Source organism: Herpailurus yagouaroundi, unplaced genomic scaffold, assembly GCF_014898765.1.
Source record: "Herpailurus yagouaroundi ecotype Mexico unplaced genomic scaffold, PumYag 184, whole genome shotgun sequence".
Lineage (NCBI taxonomy): Eukaryota > Metazoa > Chordata > Mammalia > Carnivora > Felidae > Herpailurus > Herpailurus yagouaroundi.
Window position 1 is genome coordinate 41,167,656 of NW_024412415.1, and position 19,352 is coordinate 41,187,007.

A 19,352-nucleotide genomic window follows, 5' to 3' on the forward strand; every position below is an offset into this window, starting at 1 on the left:
ATCTGAGTGGTTAAAATTTTATGCTTTCCCAGAATTTAATTATGATTCCACACAGGAAAAATGAGGAAATAAAATAAAAATTATTTAGCTTCATCATAGATAAATAGATGTAGGTGGGCAGGAGCTCAGTAGTTGACAATGGACTATTATATAAGACTTCTTCTGTTGCCTAGATTCACTAATTTTAACAGCAGAAATTATTATTATCAAATAAAGTACAGTGTCCTGTAAACAAATGTGGTTAGGTCCTGTTCTTTACCTCTAGGAAACCCTGAGTCTGAAATATATTGGCTGTGTTATTACTGTATGTGTCAGACCGAGAACCTAAGCACTGCCTCATTTTCACCATTTCTAAAATGATGAATTTACACTTACATTGAGTGAAAGGTAAAGGGCACAATCTACAATTAAATTTGAATAGAGAGCTGTGCTGATTTTGGCTTACCGGATAATACTTATTCAAAGTAAGAATTTTTATTTAAGGTCAGTTGGTAGTAAGATCAGTTGGCCTAAGTTTTGTTTTTGTTTTTGTTTTTTGTTAAAGGGTTTTCTTTTTTCCCCCTAAGTTGCCCTTTCTCTATTAAAAAAAAAATTTTTTTTTTTTTTTACTGTTTATTTTTGAGAGAGAGAGAGCAAGTGAGTGCAGGGGAGAGGTAGAGAGCGAGGGAGACACAGAATCCGAAACAGGCTCCAGGCTCTGAGCTGTCAGCATAGAGCCTGACGCAGGGCTCGAATTCATAGACTGCGAGATCATGACCTGAGCTGAGGTCGGATGCTTAACCGACTGAGCCACCCAGATGCCCCTAATCGCCCTTTTTCTAATAAGAACAATTTCTATAGTTGACCCTTAAGATTTTATGCTCTGTTGGTATTTGTAGTGGTGGCTCTATTTGTATCTTTCTGTTAGATGGATAATTAAAAACTCTTTTAATTATAGGTGGCACAGGATCTCTGCAAAGTAGCAGGTGTAGCAAAAGTTCTGATTGCTCAGCATGATGCATACAAAGGCCTCCTTCCAGGTGAGATTTTTCCATTGGAAAAAGTGCAATGTCTAAATTATACTTGAATATAAGAATATGAAAACATTATGAAGTGTATTTATCAAATGTATTTAATTCTTAGAGGAACTGACACCGTTAATTTTGGCAACTCAGAAGCAGTTCAATTACACACACATCTGTGCTGGAGCATCTGCCTTTGGAAAGGTGAGAAGATTGAGAATGTGGAATCTGATGTCATTATTTGGAAGGGTTATTAGATTTCATTGTGCTTGAAATGTACAACAGACTGTGTTTAGGTAGCTAATCCTGGCTTTCTGAATTAATATGGTAATAAGTTTTGCTAAAATGTATTCTTTTAAGACTTTGTTACAATTTCTATAAAAATGCCACCTCCACCTTTTCAAATTTTGTCATAGAGACAACTCTGTGCTTTCAAGATTTTGTCATAATTTATTAGAATGCTACTTCCAGAGTTTCAAATTTTGTCATGGACAAAACTCTAGGATATTTTTTAAAATTATTTTTCTTTAAAAACAATGTTGAACTGTCCCTGTGTGTGTGTGAATGTCATTGTAGTCGTAACCGATCTTAAGCAATGGTTTATTTGGGTGGCTGATAGATATTTACAAAGGCCAAATTCTGTCTACTTGGGGGATTTGGTAATGGCCGTGTGGTAGTTGAAAACATCCTTAGGGTAAAGAAAGCTATAATCTGATCATGTGCATTGTGATATGTCTGAAGAAAGAATGTGCTGTCGGGCAGTTAGTTATCTGCATGAAGTTTTAAAAAAGGGGGAAACTAAGTGGGAGCCCAAGAGAATTTGTCAGTGGGTTGTTCTTGCTCTCTCTGTGGCCATGGGTATTCTAGCTCCCTTTTATCCCGTTCTTAATAAGCTGCTGTTTTTAGTTTTTGTTTTACTTTTAAAGATTATAAATTAGTTGTACACAAATACATTTTTATTATAGAGGGTGCATGTAGTACTGAGCAGTATGCAGAGCAGAGCAAGGTATCAAAGTCTCCCTTTCTTCCCAACTCCCTCTTCCCGCTTCAGAGGTACAGGTGTTAACAATTGTACGTTCTTTTAGTCCTGCTGCTATGGATTTTGAAATTGTAATACCTGTACAAATTTTTTTCTTTTACTCCTAAGATAATATAACATGAATTATTTTGAGACTGGTGGTTTTTACTTAAGAATGTGTCCTGAAAATATTTGCTCATGTCTGTCTCATTTTTTTGTGGCTGCATAATATTCAATATTTAGCTAAGGATGGACAGTTAGGTTGCTTCTAATTTTTTGCATTTATAAGCCTTACTGTAAATAAATGTCCCTGTACATACATCTTTGTATACATGTGCTGCTATTTATTTAGAATAGAGCTTAGAAGTGAAATAGCTGGGTCAAAGACTGTGTGCTTTAAAAATTTTGACATATATTGCTAAATTGCTGTCTTAAGAGGATGTCTTGCCAGCACTTGGTATTATACATTTTAACATTTTCCCCCAATCTTATGGGTGAAAAATTATATTTTGTAACTTTTGCATCTCTCTGATAGTAAGATCAAACATCTTTTCATATAGTTATTGGTTGTTTTTATTTCCTTTTTTGAACTGTCTTGATTTGACTTTTTTTTCTTTTACTATCATAATTTTGGTGTAATTGATTTTAAAGTTTATTTATTTTGAGAGAGAGAAAGAGAAAGCACAGGAGGGGCAGAGAGAGAGAGAATTCCAAGCAGGCTCCACACCACCAGAGCAGAGCCCAACATGGGGCTCGAACCCATGAACCGTGAGATCATGACCTGAGCCGAAATCAAGAGTTGGACGCTTAACTGCCTGAGCCACCCAGGCGCCCCTGTTGTAATTGATTTTAAAATATTAGTTTGAGGAATATAATCTCTTATATCAAATAACCATGTTGAGTGATTAACAGTGAGTTCCCAACATACTGATCTTGTTTCTTGTGAAATGAATAGTGTTTGTGAATATTAATCTGTGGTATAGTATTGCTTCTAGGCATGAATCACTGCAAACCATGTAGAGAACTTGCAGAATAAGCTATAATTTATAAACCTATCCCTTGATGAGCTATAATTTATAAACCTATCCCTTGTTGATGTAAATTGGTGTAGTTTGTTTTTAACCTCTAGAATTATCAATTTGAACTCACTAATTTTTTTCTTTTAAGGTTAACAGAATTTCTAGGCAGTAACAATGTTCCACCTACAATGTAAACACAAGTTTAACAAACAATTATTCTTTTATTAGGTTATCACATTGCAGACTATCATACATTTTTCAGGGTTTTTTTTTTATAGAGTTTAGTGATTGATAGGTAAGATGAGGCCACAGACATATATGACCTTGGGCTAGTCATTTTACCTTCCTGACGTCTGTTTTTCTTGTACATAAAATGGTGTAGTTTGATCAAGTGATGTCTAAGATCTATCAAGTAGAGATGTTAAAAAAAAAAAGAATGGGTTTCCTCTGTGGTAGGTTGCCCTTTCTCTGGAAAAGATTAAGTCAGGATCGACATCTCACCACTGTTACAGATGAGCATTGAAGTAAAACATCTTTGTGGACCATTCTATCTGAGGATTTTGATTTGGTACTAGATGATTTAAACAGATTTCATGAGTCTTGAGTTTCTGTGTTGACGGTTCATCTAAAATATTGGTAAACCAAAAAAAGGGCATTCGTTGCATCTAATTAGCTAGATTTTAATAGTCTGAGCTTAATTGTGGTGTTGCGACATATGAGAGTTTTGAGAACAAGGGTCACATAATAGTAGCTGGTGCTGTATAGCCTCTGAATGGGTTTGGAATGAAAAAGAGTCCATTAGATGAAGCTGAGCAGTCTGCTCTGTAATAGTCCTTTACCAACTGTGGTTTGAGATTGCATACTTCATACTGGTATGCTAGGATTTAAAAATCTGTCATCCTTTTGTACATGAAAAAACACTGACAGTTGTTTCATCTCTTTCCCTGAAATCATGTGGTCAAGCCTGTTTGGACAGTGTAGAGATAGATCTGTTTACATCTACCCTGTCAGGACATTTAAATGAAAGATCAGATCTGGAGAAACATAAAGCCTTTAAGCACCATGATAAATTTTTTTTCAAGATGTGCTAAATAAAACAGGGATAAGAAGGTACAAAAGGTATTAAAATGCAAGCAATTTAGAAAGTTTAAAACTGTAAAAAGAGATACAGTCTGCACAGCCTAACATTTGTAATAGAATTTGTTCGACCAGATAACAGTATTACAATAGTATTTCCTGAACAGTTAAAGAAGGTGATTTCTTTTTTTTTTTTATTTTTTTAATGTTTTATTTATTTATTTATTTATTTTTGAGACAGAGAGAGACAGAGAGTGAGCAGGGGAGGGGCAGAGAGAGAGGGAGACACAGAATCCGAAGCAGGCTCCAGGCTCCGAGCTGTTAGCACAGAGCCTGACGCGGGGCTTGAACTCATGAACCGTGAGATCATGACCTGAGCCGAAGTCGGCCGCTTAACTGACTAAGCCACCCAGGTGCCCCAAGAAGGTGATTTCAAGAAGAGTTACTTACTGAAGCAGGCTTTAAATATTGTCAAACTTGATTTATTTTAAAAGTAGGCATCTTCTAAACTTATTTACCAAGTTAGAAGTATATTTAATGGCATTTTAATTGTTTTCCCAAATGCTTCATTTTCTAAGAGATCTTAATTTTTCTAATTGTGGTTTTATAAACTGTGGTACTTTTCAGTGGCTCTTCTGTCATGGTTGAAGGAGAACTGCTATGTAATGAAGGTAAAAATAAACTGAAAGTTAGAAAATCTTTCCTGTTGGGAGATATGACAGGAGGAAAATTGACTCAGGCTGTCAACCCTTGTTAGCATCAATATATATAGAACTGCTTGCTTATCAGATGTAGGGTAGGGACCCAAGAGGAATAGAAGACACAAAACCTCTACCCTGGGGGTGCTTCTGAGTTTAGTCGTGAATCATTATAGTATGTATATTAAAATTATTTTAAAACTAACCACATGTTAGTGCCAATTAAGTAGTGTAATTTTACATGCAAGTGGGTAATCCCAGGAGAATTCTTAGAGAACAAAGACGGTTTGGGGATGGAATTGAGAGAAAGTTGAATACTGTTATAGTGAGAGTTTGCCTACTGGAGATGGTTTCATGTACCAAGTTCAGGAGATGCCCTGGAATAAGCTCTGTGTAGAAAGCAGTGTAGAATTCAGCTTTCTCTTTGTGTGATAAAAGCAGCGCTTCACTTTTTTCATTACACTTAGATGATGTTATCATCTAAGAAAACCTTTGAGTCTAGAAAGTATGGACATTCAGTCTTCACTAACTAACTCTGTTTTAGAGCCCTAGAGTCATAGAATTTTAGACTAGAAGCTAGGAATTACCTTTCTGTTATTTGTGAGGTGACGTAACTGAGATTTTGGGGAAATCGTGGCTTTCCCAGTGACCCCTGCTAGTGAGGGCAAAGTTATCACACATATCTATTCCAGAGATGTTCTGTGCATATACAAGGAAAAGAATATACATTACTTTTGTTGCTTCTGTACATATTATACAGCTGTGCTTCACCTTTCTCATATGGTTACATAGGATTCCATTATATGGATGAGCTATAATTTATAAACCTATCCCTTGTTGATGGGTATTTAGGTGAGTTTTGATCTTTTTTATTGCAACATTGATTTTTAAAAAGGTGAAAATGTCTGCTTTGATACTTTTTCTTTCATATACATTAAATATATACATGTCTAATCTTTTTCAGTATTTGAGAATTTTATTACTCCTCTAAATATTTTTCTATCTTATCTAAATTAAGTAATCCACAAGGGTCACACTTTGTGAGTAATGTTCATTAAAGTGAATATCATATCTTACAATTCAACTTACTAGGTTAAGGTGATTTATTACTGTAAAACTCATAAAACTCTTAATGTAGTTAGAGTAATGGTAGACTCTTACTTAATCTTTTTTTTTAATATGAAATTTATTGTCAAATTGGTTTCCATACAACACCCAGTGCTCATCCCAACAGGTGCCTTCCTCAATGCCCATCACCCACTTGCCCCTCCCTCCCACCCCTCCATCAACCCTCAGTTTATTCTCAGTTTTTTTAAGTCTCTTATGGTTTGGCTCCCTCCCTCTCTAACTTTTTTTTTCTCTTCCCCTTCCCCATGGTCTTCTGTTAAATTTCTCAGGATCCACATAAGAGTGAAAACATATGGTATCTGTCTTTCTCTGTATGACTTATTTCACTTAGCATAACACTCTCCAGTTCCATCCACATTGCTACAAAAGGCCATATTTCATTCTTTCTCATTGCCAAGTAGTATTCCATTGTAGTATATAAACTACAATTTCTTTATCCATTCATCAGTTGATGGACATTTAGGCTCTTTCCATAATTTGGCTATTGTTGAGAGTGCTGCTGTAAACATTGGGGCACAAGTTCCCCTATTCATCAGCACTCCTGTATCCCTTGGATAAATTCCTAGCAGTGCTATTCCTGGGTCACAGGGTAGATCTATTTTTAATTTTTTGAGGAAGACTCTTACTTAATCATAAAGACTATCCAAAAAGTTGTACTTGAAGTTGTAGTATGTCTTAAGATGCATATGTCGGGGCGCCTGGGTGGCGCAGTCGGTTGGCGTCCGACTTCAGCCAGGTCACGATCTCGCGGTCCGTGGGTTCGAGCCCCGCATCAGGCTCTGGGCTGATGGCTCAGAGCCTGGAGCCTGTTTCCGATTCTGTGTCTCCCTCTCTCTCTGCCCCTCCCCCGTTCATGCTCTGTCTCTCTCTGTCCCAAAAATAAATAAACGTTGAAAAAAAAAATTAAAAAAAAAATAAAGATGCATATGAAATATAAAATACTTGAATTAAAACTTCTACAGAATATGCATTTAGAGAATGTTATTGTTGATAGTTGATAGCCATCCATAAGTATGTATGTGTGTAATTCACTGCTTATTTTGCTTTTAGAACCTTTTGCCCAGAATAGCAGCCAAACTTGATGTTGCTCCAATTTCTGATATCATTGCAATCAAATCACCTGACACATTTGTGAGAACTATTTATGCAGGTGAGTACCCAAGGAAAATAATTAATCAACATAATAACTTTTGGTGAATTTTATTTAAAAAAATTTTTTTTTCAACGTTTTTTATTTATTTTTGGGACAGAGAGAGACAGAGCATGAACGGGGGAGGGGCAGAGAGAGAGGGAGACACAGAATCGGAAACAGGCTCCAGGCTCCGAGCCATCAGCCCAGGGCCTGACGCGGGGCTCGAATTCACGGACCGCGAGATCGTGACCTGGCTGAAGTCGGACGCTTAACCGACTGCGCCACCCAGGCGCCCCAACTTTTGGTGAATTTTAAAAGCAGAAATTAATTTGAAGATAGGATTTTATTTATTTATTTATTTATTTATTTATTTATTTATTTGATTTTTTAAAAATATTATTTATTGTTCAGTTGGTTTCCATACAACACCCAGTGCTCATCCCAACAAGTGCCCTCGTCAATGCCCATCACCCACTTGCCCCCTCCCCTACCCCCCATCAACCCTCAGTTTGTTATCTGTATTTAAGAGTCTTTTATGGTTTGCTTCCCTCCCTCTCTGTTTGTAATTTTTTTCCCCCTTCCCCTCCCCCATGGTCTTCTGTTAAGTTTCTCAAGATCCGCATATGAGTGAAAACGTAAGGTATCTGTCTTTCTCTGACTTACTTACTTCACTTAGCATAATACCCTCCAGTTCCATCCATGTTGCTGCAAATGGCCATATTTCATTCTTTCTCATTGTCAAGTAGTAGTCCATTGTATGTATAAACCACGTCTTCTTTATCCATTCATCAGTTGATGGACATTTAGGTTCTTACCATACTTTGGCTATTGTTGAAAGTTCTGCTATAAACATTGGGGTACATATGCCCCTATGCATCAGCACTCTTGTATCCCTTGGGTAAATTCCCAGCAGTGTTATTGCTGGGTCATAGGGTAGTTCTATTTTTAATTTTTTAAGGAACTTCCACACTGTTTTCCAGAATGGTTGCACCAATTTGCATTCCCACCAAGAGTACAAGAGCGTTCCTGTTTCTCCACATCCTCTCCAGCATGAAGATAGGATTTAAAACAAGCCATACCTTTGCTTTAAATGGACCATCTTAAAGGTTTCTGAGAAAAACCTTAATCTTAGAATTGATACTAGACCATGACATTTCATTCTGTTTGATAGATCCAGAGCACTTTTCTTTCCTGCCTGGTTATTCAGTTTACAGTTTACAGAGTGATGAGATTTTTCCAATCATCAATAAAGATTAGATTCACTGTTCAGTACATTTTGTAAGTGGCACCTGGAGAAGCAAAACTTTTCCATTTAAAAAAAAATAGTATTCTTAATCTTTGCTGCTTTTATTCCATTTCCATCTGCATTAAGAAATTCATTTCAGTGTCTCTCGTTGATTGATCTTCTAAGCACTCTGGTCTCTAGTGGGGCTAGAGAAAGCAATGAACTCTTTGTTCTTTCTGATTGAAGTTCTGTGTTTCAATTTAATGGTCAGTTCTCAAATTAGATCTTTCGTCTTTAGTAGTTTGAGGGGAAATATTGGTCAAATTTAGGTCACTCTTACGTGATTGCTAATCCATAAGAAATGTCTTAAATTCTTTTAAAATCCTGGCATATCACACCTCTTGTTCTTTAATACCCTATCATATTTTGATTTATTTTCCTCTCTTAGCATGCATAGTGGCTTCAGTCTTAAGTTGTTGCAGCTAATGTTGTTGAGTTACAGATTGTTTTTGGAGAAGGAAGCTTTTGTTTATATTTCTTTTAGGAAGACCATGCCTTATTAGGGTGGCTGCCTAGTCTATTCCAGTTCCTTACTTCCAGGCAGGTCAGAACTTGTCCTTCTTTTTTTTTTTTCAACGTTTATTTATTTTTGGGACAGAGAGAGACAGAGCATGAACAGGGGAGGGGCAGAGAGAGAGGGAGACACAGAATCGGAAACAGGCTCCAGGCTCTGAGCCATCAGCCCAGAGCCTGATGCGGGGCTCGAACTCACGGACCGCGAGATCGTGACCTGGTTGAAGTCGGACGCTTAACCGACTGCGCCACCCAGGCGCCCCAGAACTTGTCCTTCTTTTAAAAACATCCAAGGTTATACAAATATCCACTGGTCAGTTTTTCAGTGTTATGATCCTTTTCCCTGCACTTAGTAGAGGTAGAAAACAATTGGTCCACAGTTATTTCTTCCCTGTTTTCATGAAGTAAATTCTTAACCTCTAAGGAATACATGTCTTTCATGAGTGTTTTTTTTAAAATAAATTGTGTATTTCAGGAAATGCTTTATGTACAGTGAAGTGTGATGAAAAAGTGAAGGTGTTTTCTGTCCGAGGAACATCTTTTGAAGCTGCAGCAACAAGTGGAGGTAGTGCCAGTTCAGAAAAGGGTGAGTGTTCATTTGAAGTTTGTATTTGTTTTGTTTCTTGTTTTTCTTTTAGTTCATGGATTATATTAGAGTAAGAGATGCCCTCTGGTTAGATTTCTAATACACAGTGTCTGAGAGCTCAGTCTAAGTAATATTCCCAAGCTTATACAAAAGTAACGTGCCTTTTTCATATCATTTTTGGTACTAGTATAGTTGTTTTTGTAGATCAGAGGGGTGAGAGAAAAGGTCCATTAAGATTAATCTGTTATGTTGATGTTAGGATTTTTTACTTTTCTCTCCATTTCCTATTATAGTACTTGAGAGGTTCAGTGTAATGGAAGGATGTAATTAAAAGTAAATGTTTAGGGGCGCTTGGGTGGCTCAGTCAGTTAGGCTTCCGACTTCAGCTCAGGTCATGATCTCACGGTTCATGGGTTCGAGCCCCGTGTTGGGCTTTGTGCTGACAGCTCAGAGGCTGGAGCCTGTTTCAGATTCTCTGTCTCCCTCTCTCTGTGCTCCTCCCCTGTACACTCTGTGTCTCTGCCTCAAAAATAAATAAACATTAAAAAAAAATTAAAAAAAAAGTAAATGTTTAGAGGGTGTTACTCTTTACTGTATACAGTATCTTATTTGAACCCCATAAAGAGAGGGTCATTCCAGTTCTGTAGTAGACTCAGCGAAGTAAATGACTTTTCAAAAGTCGTGTAGCTGATAAGGTAAAAGCTAGAACCCAGTCCCTTTAATTCTTTCCAAAAATCCCAGAGAATGAAATGAACACAAAAAATTCACAGTAACTAACAAACTTCAATTTCATGGAATTAATTCTTTGTTTATCTTAAAAATTACTATTATTGAACTTTAACTCCTGGTCATTGTTTTGTTATCTGTATCAATATATACAGCATCAAGTACTTCCCCAGTAGGGATATCAGAATGGCTTGACCAGAAATTAACAAAAAGTGATCGACCAGAGCTAACTGGGGCCAGAGTAGTGATATCTGGTGGTAAGTAGATTATTGTAATTTATTAATTTTAAAAGATACTTTGATTTTAAAATACTTTGATTTTATTAGTATTCATTTTAGAGGAGCATAGGGTTTGTTTTTTTTTTTTCCAAATGTAACAAGTTGGTAAGTTGCAAGTATTATTCCCATTTTAGCAATTAAAATGAAATCATGAGCTTGATAACCCACTTTGGGCTCTTTATTGCACATCTGTATCTCTGGCACCAGGGGGAGCATGGCACAAGTCATCTCTGTAGCTGTATAGAATGGAGTTTGTGTATTCTTTATGGAATGGAGTTTAGGTTTAGTTAAATTTTTCTTCCCCCATCTGTTTTCAACAAGGCCGGGGTTTGAAGAATGGAGAGAACTTTAAGTTGTTGTATGATTTGGCAGATCAACTACATGCTGCAGGTAAGGTTATTTTCTTTGGTAGAAAAATATTCTTTTTTTGTTGGATATATTTTTTCCTTATTATTTCAATTATACAGAGGTCATTCAAGGCTGCAAATTATTTTGCTTTCTCTGGTTTTGACTTTTCTCTCTGAAATGGTTTTTCTTAGTCTCCAAGTAGCATTCATTGTGGAGATGGTATCCTTATGCTTTTTAATTATTTATGTCACACTCTTATATTTGCCAAATCTTTGTATTTTTTCTATTAAAAAATTTTTTTTTTAATGTCAGCTTTAGTGTCTACTTCTGATTCAGGAATGTCCTTGTTTTTCTCTTTATTGGTCGTCTAATACAAACCTCTCCTAAAAATAGAAGTTAACATTATCTAAAAATTGTAGTTAACCAGGGGTGCCTGGGTGGCTCAGTCGGTTGAGAGTCCGAATTTGGCTCAGGTCATGATCTCGCAGTTTGTGGGTTTGGGTGCCACATCAGGCTCTGTGCTAACAGCATGGAGCCTGGAGCCTGCTTCAGATTCTGTGTTTCCCCTCTCTCTATCCCTCCCCTGCTCTCACTCTGTTTCTCTCTCTTTCTCAAAAATAAACATCTAAAAAAGAATTGTAGTTAACCATTTATAGAAAAGCTAGTACGTATTAAAAATGTACTGATCAGAGTGGAATGTCTTTTGAAAAGTCAGAAAATTGACAATATTTTAGTTTTTAATTATAGAACTATTACATGAATATATTCTTTTTTATAAAAAGTCTCCATTCTGTCTTTCCTTATTTAAGGGTTTTGTGTATAACTTTCTAGGTTTTCCCTATGCTTTTATATGAGTATATATTTATATATGTACTCACAGAAACCGTAATGGCTTTGTCTGAATAAAGGCATGATATTGACTCTTTATGATCAGATGGTGTTATTTGAGGGTGTTTCATTCACTTATTCCTTAATTGAAGAAATATTTACTGAGTGTCTGCCATATGTCAGGCATGATTTTAGGAGCTAGGGAAATAACAGTGAGTAAAATAAGCAAAGTTATGTTTGTATTGGGTGAGACTGGACTTTGTATTAGGTTCCTGTGGCTGCTGTAACAAATTGCTGTAAACTTGGTGGCTTAAAACAACAGAAAATTGTGCTCTCACAGTTCTAGAGGCCAGAAGTGTGAAGTGTGTTGAAATCATGGTGTTGGCAGGACCACACTCTGGGAGCAATCTGTTTATTTCTGTGTCTAGAGGTTTCCCTGACATTTCTAGGCATGTGGCTGCATCACTCCAATCTCTGCCTCAGTCTTTATATCACCTTCTCCTCTGTGTATCTGTCTCACATCTCCTTCTGTATCTCTCTAATGAGGGATACATGTGAAGACATTTAGAGACCACCTAGATAATTCAGGGTAGGCACCCTCTCCTAAGATCCTTAACTTTATATCATATCTGCTGCCATGTTTGTTAATACTCACAGATTCTGGGGGTTAGAAAGTGAATATATCTTTGGAGGGGCTGTTTTTCTGCCTACCACAGACACTAAACAAAATAAATTAGTAAATAGTATATTAAATTAAGGGTAGTAAACGCTATGAAAAGGATGAGGAGGAGGAGTTTGGAGAGGGAGGGTTTCAGTTTTAAATAAGGTGGTCAGAGGAAGCCTTAAGAAGGAGACATCTGAACAAAGGTTTGATGGATGTGAGGAAGCAAGCCATGAGATCTGAAAGAGAGAGTGTTTCAGGTAGAGGGACCAGTAAAGTAACAAAGGGCCTGACTAAGGCAGAAGCATGTCTGGTCTGTGTGATGAATAGTAGGGAGGCCAGTGTGGCTGGAATGGGAAGTGCAAAAAGGAAGAGTAGTTAAGAGACAAGATTGGGGGTAATAGACCAGACCATGCCTTTGTAAAGAGATTGTTTTTCTCTGGATGAAATGGGAAACCATTGAAAGATTTGAGAAGAGTCACATGATCTGTTTTGAGTCACATCTAGCTACAGTTTTGAGCACAGAGTATAGGGAAATAAGTGCATTAACAGGGAGATCAATTAGGCTGTTTCAATCAGGTGAGAGACATGTGTGGTTTGGATAAGGTTAGTAGCAATGGATGTGGGGAGAAATAGTTTTGGGATATATAGTTGAAGGTAAAGAACCACTGGGATTTCCTGACAGATTGGATATATATTATGAGAGAGAGGTTTTCTTTTAATTTTTTGTTTACATTTATTTATTTTTGAGAGACAGTGAGACAAAGTAAGAGTGGGGGAGGGACAGAGAGAGACGGAGACACAGAATCTGAAGCAGGCTCCAGGTTCCGAGCTGTCAGCACAGAGCCTGATGCAGGGCTTGAACTCACAAACTGTGAGATCATGACCTCAGCTAAAGTCAGATGCCCAATCAACTATGCCACCCAGGAGCCCTGAGTACAGACAGCTCTTTAGAGAAATTTTGCTGTATAGGAGAACAGCAAAATGAACATTATTTGCGGGGGGGGGGGGGGGGGGATGGGGCCAACAAGGGTGTTATAAAGAGGGGACAAATAATAGCATGCTTCTGTGCTGATGGGAATGCTCCAGTTGAGAGGGAAAAATTAATCATATAGCAGAGGGAGGGGAGAGTTGCTGCAGTGATGTCCTTAAGTAGGCCACAAAAAATATTGGTCACAGCTTCAAGTTTATGGGTGTATGTTAGTTGGAGCATGTGAAAGTTTGCTTGTGATTATTTCAGTTTTTTCAGTGAAATAAGAAGCAAGCTCATCAGCTGAGAGTGATCATGTTAAAGAGTATTGGAAGTTTAATGAGAGAAGGAAAACTATGAAATTATAGTTTAGGAAAGAGTGAGAGAATTAAGGCCTATTTATTTAAAGTAAAAGCCAGTTAGCACAGCTTGGTGTTGGTGTTTTTCTCCAGTTATGCTGAACTACAGGGGGACAGGTATGGAAAAGGTAAGGGAGGTTGTTTAATCAATTAACCAGAGATGGAGCTTTTTCCAGTTGGGTGTGATGATTTAAGAGGAAGGCAAGGAAATTGCAGGCGTATGCAACTAAGTGATTAGAGTCATTGATCGTAGAATTTAAGCTAGGGTAAAGAAGAGCAAACACAGTGGGAGAGAGGGACAGTGAATAGAAATGTAGATCCCAGTGAGGTCAGAGGATTGTTGGAGTTGGGTATGAAGTGAGTCAGCTGGAAAGAGTAGGTCACAGAGAGACATTGGAAATTGTCAGGGGATTGGTAATTGAAAGTTTGGGGGATATGACCATGGGTGTGGCTGAGGACAGAGATGACTGCAGGAGAGTTGTTTAAGGAACCAAGAAGCCATGTATTAAAATCTTCGAGAATTAAGACTAGTATTGGATAAAGTGACAATGACCCAGAAGCTAAAAATCATTGAGAAATGAAGGAGATTGACCTAGTGGTTGATAGATGACACAGCAATACGTGGGTGATTATGATGACATGAGATTCAAAGCTGAAGGCTTTTAAGGAGGAAGGAGGGAAAACTTTCTGAGGGTGTCAATGAGGTGCCCGCCTATAGGCCCAGTGGTATGAAGTTGGTAGCAGATAACTCTGCTGAAGAGGATTGCAGGGGAATCATTGTCCTCAGGGAGCATCTAGACAAATCGGAAGATGGGTGAAGATTAGGACGTATTTAGGGCATTATGGAGATTAGTGTGTGGATTATGAAGGATAACCTTTGAGTCTGGGGCTTGTTGTAGTGACCGATGCAAGTAAAGGGCAGGATGTGATCAGTCATCACTGATCTAGGTAGTGTTGTTGAGACTGAGCATTAGGAGGTAGTGAAGAGTACTATTTGTGACTTCCCCTTGTCCTCTGTAGATGAAGATGAAGAGGATCGGAGGGTCATTCAACCCCTACTGTGGGAGGGGTGACCTTATTCCCAAGTACAGGGCTCCTTATTGACTCCTGATGAAGGAGGATAGAAGGCTAGTTAACTTCTCATTTTTTTTTTTAGATAGCAGATATTGGTTAAAACTTATCTTGTGTTATACGTAACTTGTCTTTTTCTGATCATAGGAAATAATGATATAGTACCTTTCTTCAAAAGTTGTGAAGTTGTCAGGGTGCCTGGGTGGCTCGGTAGGTTGGGCGTCAGACTTCGGCTCAGGTCATGATCTTGCGGTTCACGAGTTTGAGCACCGCATCGGGCTCTGTGCTGACAGCTCAGAGCCTGGAGCCTGCTTCGGATTCTGTGCCTCTCCCTCTCTCTCTGCCCCTCTCCCGCTCGTGCTCTGTCTCTGTCTCTCTCTCGAAAATGGATAAACATTAAAAAAAATTTTTTAAAGAAAAGGAAAAGTTGTGAAGTTATTGAGGCATTTGGGTGGCTCAGTTGGTTATGTGTCTGACAGCACGGAGCCTGCTTGGGATTCTCCCTCCTCCCCTCCCCAACTCGTGTGTGCACATGCTCACTCTCTCTCAAAAAATAAATAAATAAACTTTAAAAATCTTAAAAAAAAATTTGAACTTATTGCATAAAGGACCATTATATAATGGCATGCCAAACAGATTATAATGTATGTTTTATGAATGCCTGAATGTCTTTTTGATAAAGCAAGCAGAAGACTTCAGCCAAATTTAAAATCTTAAATCCTTGGGTATAAGTAGAAGGCATTTCTTGAAGTTTTGTGTGTAAAATGCACTAGCACTTCATTTTAGAATTTTTGACCAGTGACAGGAGGATTTTTTTTTAAACAAGGCCTTTATAAAATGAAATTCTGATTGTACTTGTCGGTGTCTTTCTAATACACTTATTAGTGAATATCCCAACCAGTGGAATAGGAGCTTAAAAAAATGACAAATATGTTTTTCCCCATTTAGTTGGTGCTTCTCGTGCTGCTGTTGATGCTGGCTTTGTTCCCAATGATATGCAAGTTGGACAGACGGGAAAAATAGTAGCACCAGTAAGTATTGCAATAAAATATGCCATCCAAAATTCTGTGGAGATAAAAAATGTGTGTATGTGTATGTGTTTATATTTGTCCACTTTATATATATGTATAATTTACTGAATAACTATGTCAGTGATTTATGTTCTATTCAGTGTATCTAGGCAGTTAGCTATTACCATGGTGAACGTGTCCTCCTCACAAGGTCTGTGGATTTCTTGGTCTCAGTAATGTGCTTTGCAGTTCTTAAATCCAGCATTGTCTTTCAGATATTTTCTTAAGTTTTTATTCAAATTCCAGTGTCTTTCATGGGGTACCTGAGTAGTTCAGTCAGTTAAGTGTCCAACTCTTGGTTTCACCTTAGGTCATGATCTCATGGTTTGTGAGTTCGAGCCCCACCTCTGTCATTATTGTATACATTGACCCACATTTGGCCAGTGAGAGCCTCTTTGAGATGGTGGCTCCTGTGTCTTTTTTGACCCGTTCCCATCATTCTTTGAGCCCTTTCTTACTTTCTAACAGAACAATATGTTCCAGGCTCATTTTGTACTTTTCCTATCCCAGCCTGGAATTCGTCTTTTCTCCAAAGAGTCTTGGTGCCCTTTAGCGAAGAATAGTATTTTGTAGGCAACATCTGGATGCTAGTTGCATTCATTGCTATTGGGATGTTGTTATTCCCAAGACCTCTCAGTGAAAAAATCTAGGGAATGTATATAACTGTGTATGTGTAGGCAAACACACATTCATAATTACATACAGTACACATTTACATCTGTATTTCTGAATCAGTCTCTATATATTGAAAAGTGTAAGGGCAACTGGGTGGCTCAGTCAGTTAAGCATTGATTTTGACTCTTGATTTTGGCTCAGGTCATGATCTCATGGTTTGTGAGTTCAAGCCCCACATTGGGCTGTGTGCTGACAGTGTGGAGGCTGCTTGCGATTCTCTCTCTCCCTCTCTCTCTGCCCCTCCCCTGCTCACTTGGGAGCTCTGTCTCTCTCAAAATGAATTAAAAAAAAGAAAACTGTAGTTCACTTTGATACTGCCAATTCCAGTCTAATACCACAGAGTCAATTCCAGTTCTCTCCCTTTACCTTTTGTAATGCCCTTACCCCACTGTAAAAAACCTGGACCCTCCCAATATCCTACCCTGCACAGATGCCCTCCTTGCCCTGCTCAGGCTCTGACACTCTGCACTGAACAGTCCTTCTATATAGATACTCTTCCCACTTTGCTTGGACTCTGACACCCCTTTCTGGATCATTTCTTCCCAAAGTGCAGTTTTACATTCCTACCAACAATGTATTTGGGTTCCAGTTGCTCTTCATTTTTACCTACTAACATTTGGTGTTTTAGCTGTTCAAGTGCATGTGCAGTGGTACCTTATTGTGGTTTTAATTTGCATTTGCCTGATATCTAATCATGATGAACATTGTTGTGTTTTGGGGATTCACATGTCTTCCTTAAGAAGTGTCCATTTAACTCTTTGGCCCTTTTTTATTGAATTGCTTGTCTTTTGTTACTGAGATGTTGATATTATATATATTTATATATATAGTTATATTATGTAATTGTATAACCTTCTTGTCAGATATATTTTGCAAATATTTTCTCCCAAAGTGTGGCTTGCCTGTTTATTTTCTTAATGGTACCAAGTTGAGGAACTTCCCTACTATTCCCAATTTGTTGAGAGTTGTTACCATGAATGGTGGTTGAATTTTGTCAAACGTTTTTCTACACTTACTGAAATGATCATGTTTTTTCCTACTTTATTTTGTTAATATGATGAGTTACAGTTTTGATTTTTGAAAGTTAAATCTGAAAGTTAAATCACTTTGAATTATAGTGATAAACCCTATTTGATCATGATAGGTTATCTTTTTAAAAAAATTTTTTTAGGGGCGCCTGGGTGGCGCAGTCGGTTAAGCGTCCGACTTCAGCCAGGTCACGATCTCGCGGTCCGGGAGTTCGAGCCCCGCGTCGGGCTCTGGGCTGATGGCTCAGAGCCTGGAGCCTGTTTCCAATTCTGTGTCTCCCTCTCTCTCTGCCCCTCCCCCGTTCATGCTCTGTCTCTCTCTGTCCCAAAAATAAAATAAATAAACGTTGAAAAAAAAAATTTTTTAAAAAAATAAAAAAAAAAAAAATTTTTTTAATGTTATTTTATGAGAGAGAGCGAGAGAGAGCGAGAGAGCATGTGCGCGAGCTGGGGAGGGGCAGAGAGAGAGGGAGACACAGAATCCAAAGCAGGCTCCAGGCTCCGAGCTGTCAGCACAGAGCCCAATGCGGGTCTCGAACCCACAAACAGTGAGATCATGACCTGAGCTGAAGTCAGACGCTCAACTGACTGAGCCACCCAGGTGCCCTGTGATAGGTTATCTTTTTAATATATTGCTGGTTTTGATTGACCAGTATTTTGTTGAGGATTTTGGGGTCTGTCTTGATCAAAATAATCTGCAACTTTCTTTTTTTGTAAATACTTGTCTAAAAAAAATGAAAATACTTGTCTAATTTTGGTATCATCGTGATGCTGGCTTCATAAAATGAGTTGAAAGATGTTCCCTCCTGCTCTATTTTCTGAATGAGTTTGTGTAAGATTGTATTTGCTTTGTTTTGTCTTAAATGTGATAGAATTCAGTAGTGATGTCATTTTGGCCCGGAGTTTTCTTTGGTGGAGTATTTGAGAGTTGACTCAATTTCTTTAATGGTTTTAGGGCTATTGAGATTTTCGATTTTATTTTGAGTCTGTTTGACTAAGTGATATGTTTCAAGGAATTGGCCCTATTCTTCTAAGTGGTCAAATGTATTAGATAAAGGTGTTTATGATACTGCTCTAATTGCTTTTTATTGTCTATAAGATCTTCTGGAGTGATAGGTCCTCTTTAATTTCTGCAGTTGTAATTTGTGTCTTCTCTTTTTTGTTCACCTTCTCTTCATCAGTCTAGTGAAAAGTTTCTAAAAAATTTTTAAGGGTTGTGTAGGTGACTCAGTTGGTTAAGTATCCAACCCTTGATTTCAGCTCAGGTCATGATCTCTCAGTTTGTGAGATCAAGCTCCACGTAGTGCTCTCTGCTGACAGTGTGGAGCCTGCTTAGGATTGTTTCTCTCCCTTTCTCTCTGCCCCTCCCCTGCTAACCCATGAACATGCTCTCCCTCTCAAAATAAATAAATAAACATTAAAAAAAATGTTTTTTTAAATTTCATTGATCCAACTATTTTAGAATAACAGCTTTATTGAGGTATAATTCATATACCATACAATTCATTTGATTAAATGTTTAATTCAGTGGCTTTTAGTACAGTCACAGTTATACAACCATTACCTCAGTTAGTTTTGGAACATTTTCATTGCCCCCAAAAGAAACTGCATAGGAGTTTTGTTTTTGTTTTTGTTTTTTTCTCCAACTCCCCCAGGCCAAGGCAACTAACATTCTACTTTCTGTCTATGTAGATTTATTTGCCTATTCTGGATATTTCATGTTAATAGAATTATATAATATGTGGTCTTTTATGTTTTTTATTTTCATTTAGCATAATGTTTTTAAGGTTTATCTATGTGATAGTATTACTTTTTATTGTTAATAGTATTCCATTATGTGGATATGCCACCTTTTATTTATCCATTCATAATTTGATGGAC

The 19,352-nt window shown here is 37.7% G+C and overlaps 1 protein-coding gene across 4 annotated transcripts in view; it reads left to right on the plus strand.

Moving 5' to 3' along the window:
• ETFA (electron transfer flavoprotein subunit alpha) overlaps window positions 1-19,352 on the plus strand; it is a 78,855-nt gene that overhangs the window by 18,757 nt on the left and 40,746 nt on the right. For all 4 annotated transcript variants that reach the window (XR_005795950.1, XM_040493347.1, XM_040493349.1 and 1 more), the window contains exons 3-9: window positions 938-1,019; window positions 1,123-1,205; window positions 6,992-7,091; window positions 9,347-9,457; window positions 10,339-10,440; window positions 10,783-10,851; window positions 15,647-15,729. Coding sequence is in view for 3 of the 4 variants with exons in the window: in XM_040493347.1 (XP_040349281.1) it covers window positions 938-1,019; window positions 1,123-1,205; window positions 6,992-7,091; window positions 9,347-9,457; window positions 10,339-10,440; window positions 10,783-10,851; window positions 15,647-15,729 (630 nt within the window). In the remaining variant the exon portion in view is untranslated. The remainder of the gene's footprint in view (window positions 1-937; window positions 1,020-1,122; window positions 1,206-6,991; window positions 7,092-9,346; window positions 9,458-10,338; window positions 10,441-10,782; window positions 10,852-15,646; window positions 15,730-19,352) is intronic.